A 13,659-nucleotide genomic window follows, 5' to 3' on the forward strand; every position below is an offset into this window, starting at 1 on the left:
GGGGGGGGGGGGGGGGGGGGCAGCTCCCACCCCTGGGGGAGGCATGGGGGCTGTGTGCCCGCCAGATCTGTGCAGAGGGTAAGGGCAGGCGGGCTGCCTGCTGCAGACTGGGGCTGGGGGAAGTTTTGGGCTCTTCTCAGCATGGGTGTTAGGCTGAGGCTGCACTTGGGGCAGGTGGCACCAGGAGGGGAAGCTACAGAGTAGGCTACAGCCATTCCAAAATTCCCTGTAGCTCCCCCTTCCCAGTGTTGCTGCCGCCTACATCAAATGCAGCCCTGATCCAACCCTTCCCCCACCACCACCAAGAAGAGCCCAGCACTGGCCCTGGCTCCAGCCTGCAGCAGGCAGCCCACCCTCACCCCGTGCACAGATCTGAGGAACATGCTCCCCATGCCTCCTCTGGGGGTGCATGCAGTGGGGAAGCCGCCCCCCTTCCCTGAACGAGCTGCTTGCAGCTCCATCCCAGGGCACGCACTGCCCAAACAGCACCTGCCCTGGCAGTGGGGTCCCGCAGGGCTTGGTCCTTGGACCGATACTCTTCCATGGGGGTCGGACTAGATGATCTGCTCAGGTCCCTTCCGACCCTAGAAACTATGAAACTAGAAACTATGAAACTATGTCTTCATCAGTGACTTGGACGAGGGAGTGAAGTGTACTCTGTCCAAGTTTGTGGATGATACAAAACTGTGGGGAGAAGTGGACACACTGGAGGGCAGGGAACAACTACAGGCAGACCTGGACAGGTTGGACAAATGGGCAGAAAACCATAGAATGCAATTTAACAAGGAGAAATGCAAAGTGCTACACCTAAGGCAGAAAAATGTCCAGCACACCTACTGCCTAGGAAATGACCTGCTCAGCAGCACAGAAGCAGAAAAGGATCTCGGAGTCCTAGTGGACTCCAACATGAACATGAGTCATCAGTGTGATGAAGTCATCAGCAAAGCTAACGCCACATTATCGTGCATCAGCAAATGCATGACAAACAGAACCAAGGAGGTGATACTTCCCCTCTATTGGGCTCTGGTCAGACCGCAGTTGGAATACTGTGTCCAGTTTTGGGCACCACACTTTAAGAGGGAAGTGGATAACCTGGAGAGGATCCAGAGAAGGGCCACTCATATGGTTAAAGGCTTGCAGGCCAAGCCCTACGAGGAGAGACTAGGGCACCGGGACCTCTTCAGCCTCCGCAAGAGAAGGTTGAGAGGCGACCTTGCGGCTGCCTATAAAATCATCATGGGGGCACAGCAGGGAATTGGCGAGGCAGTACTCACCAAGGCACCCTTGGGGGTTACAAGAAATAACGGCCATACGCTAGCATAGAGCAGATTTAGACTGGACATTAGGAAGAACTTCTTCACAGTTAAAGTGGCCAAAATCTGGAATGGGCTCCTAAGGGAAGTGGTGCTTTCCCCTACCCTGGGGGATTTCAAGAGGAGGTTAGATAGGCATCTGGCTGGGGTCATCTGAACCCAGCACACTTTCCTGCCTATGCAGGGGGTTGGACTCGATGATCTATTGAGTACCCTTCCAACCCTAACATCTATGAATCTACCTGCCTCTGCCCTAGCCCCATTCCCTCCCTCACCATGGGGACCTCCATTTGCCTCCCCCCCCCCCCATGCCCATCCCCGAAGCAGATTTACCAGCCAGACACTGCTCTCCAAGCTGTCTGGCTTGTATATTGGGAATCAGATTGGTATCGACCCAAAAACCTTTATCAATGCACCCCTACCAACTAGAGATCCTGAATACCTCCTGAAGAGCATACTGGGGAGAATCCACAGAAACAGACATGTCAAGATCTAAAAGGAAGCATGAACAGGCGTTCAAAAGTTTGGGGCAGCACAAAATTCACCAGATACACAGCTACAAAAGGTCTTTCGTAACAGTGTTGTAATACACACACCACATTGCTAAAGAAAATAAAAAATTTTGGAGGTGGGGATTCAATCAAACAGAAGAGTGGTATTAAGCATAAGAAATCCCCACAGCTCAGCCATGACAAACTTTCCAATCATTCTCTAAGAAAAAGAAATGCACACACAAAAAAAAATAAAAATCAATAAAGAGAAAGCAATGCATCACCAGACAATGCATTGCCAGGACTCCTACAACTTCTTAGAAAGAAAAGTCAGTGAACCTTTTATGCTTGGCATCATACACATATAGTGAAAAGCTAGAGTGATAGTTACACTGATGGCAAAACATGTGATCTGATCAAGCAGATTTTGACCAAATTGAAGCCAATGTGACCAAGTGCTAGTACTCACTATGCACGCTGAAAATGAATTGCAGAAGAAAAGAAAAACATCCTGCGACAGCCTACAATACAATGGGCACACAGGTCTGCTGTATAAGATGTCAAGAGCTCTTCCTAAAAGAGTTCTTCTGGCAACTGATTCTCCTAGTCAAATCAAGTCATCTTTTTGTATGGGGTAAGTGGTTGACAGATGAGTCAAAGCCAGCTTTCCTACTTGCATGCAAACTCTACATGGCTCAAGTAGCTTAGAAGACTAAAAAAAGACTGCCTCCTGAACAAACTGGCAGAATACAGGTATGGGGTCAGTACTCAAACACTACATAATTCAGGGCTTGCTGTGACCCAGATAATAAATGCCATGTCCCAGTTTGATGAAATTCTGTCCACACCAGACCAGCAGCCACACATTAAAATCCTCGCAAACAATGAAGCCAAAAAATGGTATGGATTACTGGGCCTACTGAACACCAAAATCAGAATGAAAGCTGATCACCAAAGTGCAACATATGCAACATTTGTCACAGTTTTCAGAACATATGGGACCCACCTGCTGCTGACTACATAGTAGAAGCCCTGTCTGGACACTGAGAACATCACCCATTCAGGGAGACAGAGAGAATGGGAGATGGTTTCTGCTATCACTAGGATCTCCCACACAGTCACCAGGCCAGATTAACAGCTCTTTGGTTTTGGGTTCCTATAAGGCCACTGGAACCAGCTTAACAGGCTTAGGTGTGGTATGGTGCCAAAACTGCTTATGCCAAGACATCTGGGACAGCATACTGTGCATTTAAACAACTGTAAAACAACGTGCATATTAACTGCTCCTCGTGTCAGACACCCTAGAAGTCTTTTCCAGCTAAATTTGGCTTACTCAGAAAATGGCCCCTGTAACTGGTGTGCACGCGCGTGCATGCATTAAACCTTGCCTAGCTTGCTCTGCCCACATGCCACACTGCTGTGAGAATATATCATTTAATCATTACCTTCCCTCTTCATGCTTCCCACAGCCTTTAAAAATTTGAAGCCCTTAAGTAAATCAACCCCCAGATCTCAGGGAAGAAAAAACCTTTAATATTAATGTAAATTACAATACTACTGCCCTAACAGTTTATTAAACTGTTAGGGCTTTTCCCAACAGACACCCCAGGAAAGGAGCAGTAGTAACCAGTTCAAGTCTTTCCCCAAAGATATTTCACACTACTAACACAAAATTCTAACTTCTGAAGTGAAGAAAGGAAAACCTAAAGTAAAAGGCTATGTTATGAAATAACTAATTCTTAAATTTGAGGAGCAAATGCAGTTCAGATTCACTCAAGGTCAATGCCAGCATTTACTAGCCACCCCAGTCCAACAGCAAAAAGCCTGTTGGGGAGAACAAATAAAATAGGAAGTGGTACAAGGTGTTTGCCACCTCTTTTTCAGCATGAGACATAAGAGTGGCCTATATGGCCCCAAAACTGGATTGCTTTGGCTGAAGAAGTGGTATATAGCAGTGATGCCTAATGCTTTTGCCCCATGGGCAAGATTCAGCCAGTGGTCCCCATCCAGCTCAACCAACTGGAAGGCTCAACCCAGGCCCAATTGTAGCCGCACAAAAACAGCCTCGTTCAGGCTGATCCGGCTGTGTGGGGCTTGGAAATTTTGCAGCAGGGGAAGGTTGGTAGTCTCAAGTGCCACCACCCCTCTGCTGCCAAATTTCCTGAGCCACAGGGAGCCCTGCAGGCTGAATGCCATGACTCCATGAAACAGATGTGGCCCAAAGCCCACAGACTAAACACTCCTAAAGGTTGGGGTTGCAGAGCACACTCCCTAGCTAGTCTCTGTTAAAATCCATCTGCAGCTTCCAATGCAAACCAAAGCAACCCTTTCCCAACAGACACCTCAAGAAAGATCAGTGCTAATGGTATCTTGTCCTCCTCCAGGGAATCCCCTTTTGAAGAACACCACTCATTGCTGGGACAAAGAACTGAATTTACATTCACTGCAGCAGAAGTATTTTCCCTTTTTCTCTCTCAGCCTAACGGAAGATGCACTTTCTTATGACATGTTTCAAGAATATTACAACAGCCTAAATGCATCCTGTTTCCAGAGCTCTGCATTGTACTAACCCTGAAACTCCAGTGCTGGTTAGTCTTATAGTCAGAATGGAGCCAACCTTCTGCATCTGAACTTCCAGTTGTGAACTTAACTATTTCCTCAAAAGTTCTGCACTTCTGTTGTCCTGAATTCTATTAAGACTAATTAAAAGATTTTTTTTAAAAAAATTTTACAGAGTTTTTGTAATTCAGGTGCCTTTTTAAGATCACAAATCCCATGGACTTTCCTATACAGTAGGAAGAAATCTGTAAGATGCTGACCATCAACTCCCAATATCAACAGCACTGGGAAGAAGAGGAAAGAAAGAGAGGCCTGTGAGGGGAGAGTAAGCAAAATCTCTCGGCACCTCAATGATTGAAACTTTTAGTTCAATTTTGGACAAATCGCTTTTTTTGTCTAATTTGTGCCACAGGCATAAATAAGCAAGGATGAATCCAACACCCATGAATATTAAGCATGCAAACCATCATGTTTCTATATACAAGGCTGTAAAGGAGTACAGAGACAGCATTTGTACAAGCCTCCAATACCCAGTAACAGTTTTGTCACTCTTGCCTACACAGTGTAAGAAGGAAGATCTCAAGTATGCAGGTGCAAAGAAGTTATCAGATTTTAAAAACCTCTCTCAAAGAGAAATGCAATACATAGAGTCAGACCCACCAACTTTTATTTATACACATATGGTGGTCTAACTTACTTAAAAGGAATTCAATGTTGAGGATAAAATGCACACTCAAGCACATGGTTAACCATTCTGATAGCAAAAAACTTTTAAAAAAAGATCACAGATGATACAGAGGGCAGGGTGTGTTCAGTTGCCTTACACAAAAGGACAATAGTTACTTTATTCAGACACACTATACATACGCTTCCACTGGAATACATTTGTAGCACATGAATCTTTCTGACACAAACAAGCAACTGCACAGTTTAAGAGTCCTAAAGTAAGTACCCCAAATATGATATGAAAGGGGTTTTTTTGCCCTGTAAAAATGAAGTACTGTTGATTAGTACAACGTAACAGAAGTATGAAGCACAAGAATAATGTTTTAGTAGCTCGTTAGAAGTTAGATCAGAGATCAGCTATGTTTTTGGGCAGTGCGCCATAAACACCCACAACCCTGACTCGTAAGACGTTGCCATGCCTGGGGTGGGTGACAGAGGAGCTGCAAGGGGCCCAATCCTTGTTGTGGCACAACAGCCCCAGCAACTTCCCTGCCTTCTGCCCAAGGTGCACATGCCAAGCAAAATGCCTTCACATGCCACACTGACACATGCCAGGAGTTGCCAACCTGAGTTAGATTGCTATACTCCGACTCTTACCTAAAACTATCCTAATTGTGCATAGGGCCTACTCAACTTGTATTTAATAAGAGGCTTCTTATACAAAGTATCCAAGTACCAAGTTGGAATTACAGTTACACACATCTCAGAGTATCTGATAGTGTGCAAATTAAACATGAATTATGTCATACTCTTTACAAAATTGTACCATTCTATTGGCAAATCATGTGAAATAACCTTAACTGCTTTGTCCCCACAATATAATCAGTTTTTGAATCCTAACTGTTGACCAGTTACAACTTTCAGAAGATCTTGGTCATCTCTAGTCTCATTTTTCTAGTTACAAAACTAGAATCAGCTGGGTTTTTGGTTGCAGCCATGTTGGTCTAAGGACATAGGCAGGCAAGGGCCTTTGAGTAGATATGATCTTTTATTAGACCAACTGGGTAGCTGGAAAAAAGTTCTTGGCAAGCTTTTGGGTGCAGTCACCCTTCTTCAGGCATAGAGAGTCCACATGCCTGAAGAAGGGTGACTGTGCCCAAAAGTTTGCCAAGACCTTTTTTCCAACTACTCAGTTGATCTAATAAAAGGTATCACAACTACCAAAACTAGAATCACAAATTTTAAAAATATTTTCTCCCTCCTAGTATTTTTAATTGAAAGTAAACAAAAGTCTTTAAGAATTTGTACAGTCAAGATAAAAAGCCAGCCACTTATTTTAAATTAAACCTTTAAAATAGGTATCTAATTTTAAACCTGAACTTAACTTAGCAGGAGAGATTTCACATATGGATACTCTTATGTACTTCAAGGACTGCTTATTTATTTCATCATTGTTTAAGTTAAAATGACAGTGTGCAGTTTTAATATCGTATTAATAACTTATTTTTCTTGTATAAAAAGAATAAAATACTATCTGATTTGAAATGCAATTTAAAAGTAGACACATTACAGTCACAATGAAGAACTCAGACTGGGTAAATAACACCAAGAAATATTCAAAACATGCCACTGACCTTGCACATTACAATACATTAACTGATAACCTAAGTGCATGCCCTTCTGCCCCATCTCACTTACAATTAATAAGTATGGCATTATATTTCTAGCTATGCCATTTTACTGCATAGGCCCAAAATGCATCTCTCATATTAAACAGGGTTAGAGTAGACTGTTACTTGCATGACACAAAACGTAAGTGCTTCAGGAAGTGGTTGCAATGACACGAGAGAACTGTCTACAAGGCCGATACTAGAACAAGGCTTCTGCAAGGGAAAAGGAAACTACCTTGTTAGAAAATGTAGACCTAAGTGAAACCCAAAACCAAGATCCTGATCACTATCCAAACGTTGGCCTTCCTAAGAGCATACTTAAATCCAGTGTCTTGGCCAAATTCAAAGTTAGGTAATTACATTCTGCCAACTTCTAGCAATTCTGCTGTTCTGCAATTTAAGGACATATCTGTCAGGGAGGCTTTACCATATGACAGCTAACTTATTAAGATGCTGGAATAGACCAAGCAAGCTGTATTTTTCCATCAATTTACCTGCCCAAGATGAACCCTCAACTACAGATACTGGGCCCAAAAATTAAAGAGCAAAGGCCCACTTTCTCCTGTGCTCTCACTGCTCCTACCAGTGAGGAGGCAGCTGGGAGAAAGAACTAGTCTGATGGAAACGCTGAATCTGAGGAGGGAAGCAGGAGACAGTAGAGAGATAAGGAACCTGGGGGCTGCAGGCTAAGGGGACTAGAATTGGAAGCCAGGCAGATATAACATAACCTAGGTTGGGGAGGGCAGCAATGCTATGACCAACCAAGGAAACTAATTTGGAGAAGCTCCTTATAAGGAGACATGCAGGACTAACACACACTGGAGGGGATGAGGCAAAAGGAGGTCAGACGCAAGTATGGAGAAATGGAGACCAAATGGCCTGTGACTACTAATTATTTATCTCAGACCCAAAACAGAATGCAAGACCTCAGTGTTTCACCATTCCTTTGCTCCTAACAAATAACTATACAACCTACTGGAAATTGCATCTCATCTTCCTCCAGGGCTGGTGCTCATAGAGGAGAACAACCACCAATTATTGCCATCAGCTACTGTAAGCTGATGGCAAGAAGCACAGTTCTACATGGTGGACCTAAACGTTCCAGGCATCACTACATGCACTGCAGGCATCAATGTGTGTAGTAGTATAGAAGTGATGTTGATGGTCCAAGATGTAAGAGAAGAAAGAATTTGGGGGGGTAATATCTTTTGGATTAACTGCATGGTTAGGGATAGACTTAGACGAAGCTTTCTAATGTGGTGCATTCTTCTTCAGGTCACTCCTAATTCTTGTAGAAGCTGGTATCACAGATTCACCGCAAGACAAAGTTACTTCTGTGGGGTCACCATGTGGCATGCATGGTGATTCTCCCAAATTAGGCTCACTCTTGTGGTGCTTAATCTAATTGTAGCTACGGCAAAGTTGTGTTCACAGTTTTATTGTTCTCATACCTGCCTGCCTTACAGCATTTGATATACCAATGAATCACAGCCAGGTTGTGTCAGTAAGGCAGCTATTAACTTGAGCAGCCCTCAACTGTTTACACTTAGAAGAGTTGATGGCTGATAATTAGCACTTGACTGGGGTTGTTTACTGGTCCAATGTGGGATGTAGGCACAGGAAAGCCAAGATCGGGTCAGGCAGTGAGAAATTTACATTTTAAAAGAAAAGGCAGAAGCCTAACACCTGGCTACTCAAAACTATCATGGGGGAGAGAGGGATATTGCATTAGGCCATCTGCATTTCTAAAAAAAAGATGCAATTTTGTAGTCTAGTAAATATGCACCTTTGAGAGTCAGGAATTACTGGCATACCTAGAAACACAGGGGTGAGTATGTTAATTACCAGACTAGCAAAAGTACTTAAGCCTACCTCAAAAGTGTGACTTTTTCACGCGCATGCGTGCTGGGGGTCCTCTAGCCATAGAAGCTGGGAAGAGCAAAAGATACAGGAAGTCCTGACAGGAAAGGTCAGGGGCAGAGTCTGTATTTAGACCCGTGAAGCTAGCTAGGGACTGCATCCTTGGATTTAAGGTGCAAAGTAAGAACAGTTCAATATTCTGGTATTTTCTTTTTTTTTTGTTTAGTCTTATTTCCCTGTCTATCTCAGCACATGGTTACTGATTTCTTATGCTTGTTCTGTTTTTATAATAAATCCTTTTGTTGTGCGTCTCCTGACTAATTGCCTGTGGAAAAAGTGATTTCCAGGCAATTTCTTCCCTAACCCAAGATGAGATTCCTTCACTGCAGCTGGAAGATCCAGCAGAACTGATCCTTGTGGAACTGATCCTCCAGTGGAACAAGGCAGTGGAACTGAGGCTTGCTGGGATGGGAGCTATCCCCTAGGTCTATATTTTGGGGCAGGAGGCAGCACAGTGGGGAGAAACTTGAGACTCCAGAGTCCCCTGGGGATGGGCCTGTGCAAGGTGAGTTATTTACCTTCAAAGTAAAACAAAAAAAATGTATAAAGTTGGAAGTTATGTGAAGCTGGGACTGCAGGAAGAGAAAGGCATGTTGTCACATGGTTAAAGAAGCAGAATGCCATCCCAGAGCACTGGAATCTCCCCCTGCTTCTCCCATGAAGTTCCATCACTCCACAAAGCTCCATGTCTATTCCAACTCCAAAACTGATCCAAAGGCTACTGAATCAGTGCGAGATTTTCTTCATGAGGCCCATGAACTAAAGGAAGAGACATCTTACCATTTTGTTCTTGATTCCCAACATGAGATTCAGATTCTCAGTTTTGGCTTCCCCCAAGGTAAAATGGAGATAATACCACCTTGCTGCACAAGCCATTTATGAAGTTAGTTTTATACAAAAAAAAAGTTAATTTAAAATTCAATGGGAGGGATACAAAAAAAGCCCATAAGGAAATGCACTATAGAGATTTTTTTTTTTTTTTTAAATGCCTAACTACCAATTTTGCTAAATGAGGCAGTGGTCCTGTGGGGAAGGGAAATAATAGCATGTGACCATACTATTAAACTATTGTACCGAATAGGCACAAGGCAACCTTAACTATGGCATTTTGTACCTCTTCAACTGAATGTTCTTTTCATTCAGTTTGCATGCAACAGACATTTAATGCAGGGGAAGAACTAAATTATGTTATGCTACTATATTAATGTAGGGTAATTGAAAACGTTCTCAAAATTCACTGCAGCAAAACAACCTGCATCAGGAAATAACGCATCATCTCTGATAAATGTTTCAGCTGCGGTAACACTACTTTTCCAGGGACCTGCTTAAACTACAGTTTCAATTGAAATTCACAGATTTTAAAGGCAGCAATCTAAACCCAAATAAAATGCTTTGGGCAAAAATGCTGAAATACAACCTAGGAAGGATGATCAGATGACTCTTTGGGAGCCCATTATAAAAGAACAATAATAGAGGCTACATAATAAAAGAAAGAGATTCGAGGCCATATAATAAAAGCTACCATCATAATTGGCACCATAGTTGGATGAAAACTTGTGCCTACCAGTTGCCTTATCAAGACAGGAATGAGGCACGTTACTCAGAGTAATTGCCAACCCAATGCTGCATGTTCTGCTGTGCAAAAGAGGACTTTGGTCTCCAGAGCTGTCAGAGTCTAACATTCTACAAGCACTAAAGTCGTAAAAAAATATATATAGTTCAAAGGAACTTCTCAGTATGGTTTGCAAAAAAAGGACTACTCAGAAACCAGATTAAACAAAGTAAATATATGTGAAATGCACGGCACAATCAGGCATATATTTATAAAAAAAGAAAATCCGTCCAGGTGGGGGTTGATACTGCTATCTGTTTATAACTCAGAATTGCCATTGTATTCAACAGGAATCTGCCCAAGAAATAGGGTCTCATTTCCCTATGCAAACACACTTGTTTACAATGTTTCCTTCTAGTGTCACAATGGTTCTGCTGGGGAAGAGAGAGGAAAAATAGGAGTCTTTCCACCCCCACCCTTCCCACCACACACACATACTACTTTCTCTTTTAAGCAAAAAAACAAAAAACAAAAAAAAACAAAACCACAATTCTCCCTTCCAAGGCAGAGGCCCTGTTAATTCTCTATCATGGGAGCAAAACCCTGCATTATTTCACAACATGATAATCAAGGTAAAAGGGTCTAAAAATTCTGTAACTTCAGTTCTTTTTTCATTCCCTCCCATTCCTTTATCTAACCAAAATATAGGAACTTCCAATTATATTCTGTATAGTTTTGTGTAAGCAATAGTCTTTGTACACACATGCATACACAACCCTGACAAAGACCTAGCAAGGCAAAAAGGTTTGTAATTAATCAACACACAATATTCCTCAAGAATAAACACAGAATTGTACCTCTAAATTCATATATTTTTGCAGCAAGTTCCTTGACATTTTTACGGAATACCTACAGCCATGCAAAACTGTCAAGGAAAGGTCCCTGTCCAATTGCATCTACTGCCCCATTCTTCAGGGTACAGAAAAAGGCTAGGGAAAGCCTTAACTTTGACTTTCTATGGCTCTGCATAGGGCTCTTTGCAGATCTGAGAAGTGAATACAATTTTAGGCCTTGTTTCCAATCAAACACAAACACACCTAACTAGCCTGGGATATGGAGAATCCTGAACTGCTCATTTAAAGGACCTAAAAACTGTCATTCTCCAAAGAAACTGCAAGTGACAAGGTTCCCACAAGAAAACAACATACTGCTCTGAGTCAAAATATATAGCACAGAAATGGCTTCAGGCAAAAACATCACCCTAAGAGCCAGTCTCCAAGTATGATTATACATCTCTTCAAAAATTTCTCATCATTTGCCATTTTGCAATAACCTAGGACTCCATCCCTTTAGTTGCGACTACACTAATTTAGAAATTCTACATGAAAACAAACATTCTGAATCAAAAATAAAATTTCTAAGCAGGGAAGGAGAGGATACCACCAGTTTTTATGTTCAACAAGGATTCAGCACTCAATGAAGATTTCTACTATTAAACCCCAATGGGTATTTTCAGCCCGTCAAGTTTTGACTGCAGGCAATCCCATAGCTCGTCACATAATATTCCCAATATTTACTTTGATATGTGGTCTTTCCTTAAGCCTCTACCAAAGCAAGGGTATGAGCAATGAGTTGCTGGCATTAATAATTCCTTTTAATCACAGCAATGGCTGAAGACTAATGAAGGGGCTGGCTGCCTGCTGTTTCTGATGCTTTAGGGTTGTTGGTTGTAGCCATGTTGGTCTAAGGACGTAGGCAGACAAGGTTCTTTGAGTAAATGTGATACCTTTTATTAGACCAACTAAATAGTTGGAAAAATTGTTCTTTGCATGCTTGTGCCTGAAAGCTTGCAAAGAACAATTTTTCCAACAATCTAGTTGGTCTAACAAAAGGTATCATATTTACCCAAAGAACCCTGTCTGCCCACTTCTTCTGATGGCAGTTACTGCAGTACTGGATGGAGGTCTATGAGCTGCACATCGGGTATCTGACGAAATAAAACATGAGCCGGAAGCTTAAAACATCAGTGCCACCAAAAGGCTTGAGAGGACCAGGTCTCTCTCAAGGCAGAGGTAAAAATATCCATGCAACACTCATGGAAGGACCCCCAAAAGGCTTTGTGATGGGATGAAGCCACAGGTAACATCAGCTACCCAGACAAGATTGGCTACCATCCAATAACCCCCAGTAACCTCTCTACACTTTACCAGCTACATCCTATCACCAGGTCACCATTCCCTCTTCCCCCACTCCACCTACATGTGTCGCACCCATCCTCTCTCACCCCCTCTGATCCTCACTACCACATAGTTGCATTTTCACAGACCTGCATTTTTACGTACCAGCTTCTATCCATCCAGGAGAACGCATAACACCAGCAGAATCTCCCTGTGCCTAAAAAAGGGCCTTTGTACCCAAAAGCTTGCAAGGAAACATTTTTCCAACTATTTAGTTGGTCTAACAAAAGACATCGCATCTACCCAAAGAACCTTGTCTGCCTATGTCCTTAAACATGAATTTTCATTTCTACCTGGGAGAACTTTTACAATCTTTGCAATCTCCTATGCCTGAGGAAGGGTGCCTGTGCTAAAGAAATAATAATAGCTTGCAAATCAAGACTTATGAGACCAACTAGATATTTGCAAAAAAAAAAAAAGACCACAACTTTTGATTCCTTTTGCCTCGGCAGTTCCCAATCTGTGGTACAGGTACCACCAGTGGCATGCAGACAACCTGTCATTGGTACGTGTTAATAGATTTTTTATAATTACTTCAGATGACTGGCTGGTGGTACTGAAGGTTGTATCATTTTCAATTGGTCATGCACAACCTGTCAGTTTGGGAACCAGTGCTCTAGACCAATATGGCTATGACCTGGATACCTGCCCTACGTCCTTAGACCAACACCCCCAAAACCAGCTACCAGGCCCACCCGCAGCAGCAACTCACACCAGGTGCTCAACACAGACCAGCCCCCCACCACCAGCCCTGAACTTGTCAGGAGCAACAACTGCCACCAGTGGGCAAAACAAATCCCCAGGGGCTCATGCCAAACCCACTGGGTGCTGTCAGCACCATAACTAGACTCCTGGCGGCCCTGGACAGACTGTTAGTATCTGCCCCTCTCCCGCCAGAGGCAACAATAATAATCATCATCATTTTCCCCATTCTTGGGCCCCATTTTGGGGGCCTAGGTGGTTGTGTCCAGCCCTAGGTGCTACAGGAGCATGGGCAGAGCCAAACACAGTGGGTGCTGCACCAGGTCATTCTCAGACACCCCCAGGCAAACTTCTGGTATCAGCCCCCTCTGCCTGAGATAACAATAATTTTTAAAAATGACGATTTTCAGGCACCCTTCCTGTCAGCCACCCACTTCACCCCTCCCCGCATGTCGTGCTGGGTGCTGTGGGAACGTGAGGAAGCACCCGGGGGCTGCTCCCCCTCCCGTGGAAGCCCCCTGGGTGCTGAGGGGGGACCCCCTGCTCCCC

At 43.3% G+C, this 13,659-nt stretch overlaps 1 protein-coding gene across 1 annotated transcript in view; it reads right to left on the minus strand.

Annotated features, from left to right (window-relative positions):
* The window catches only part of HECA (hdc homolog, cell cycle regulator), a 36,013-nt gene that overhangs the window by 21,696 nt on the left and 658 nt on the right, over nt 1-13,659 (minus strand). The window contains exon 2 of the mRNA XM_019526750.1: nt 11,029-11,080. Within this exon, the coding sequence (XP_019382295.1) occupies nt 11,029-11,080 (52 nt within the window). The remainder of the gene's footprint in view (nt 1-11,028; nt 11,081-13,659) is intronic.

The sequence above is a fragment of the Gavialis gangeticus genome, unplaced genomic scaffold (genome assembly GCF_001723915.1).
Source record: "Gavialis gangeticus isolate Ggan-Ray unplaced genomic scaffold, GavGan_comp1, whole genome shotgun sequence".
NCBI classification, from domain to species: Eukaryota; Metazoa; Chordata; order Crocodylia; family Gavialidae; genus Gavialis; species Gavialis gangeticus.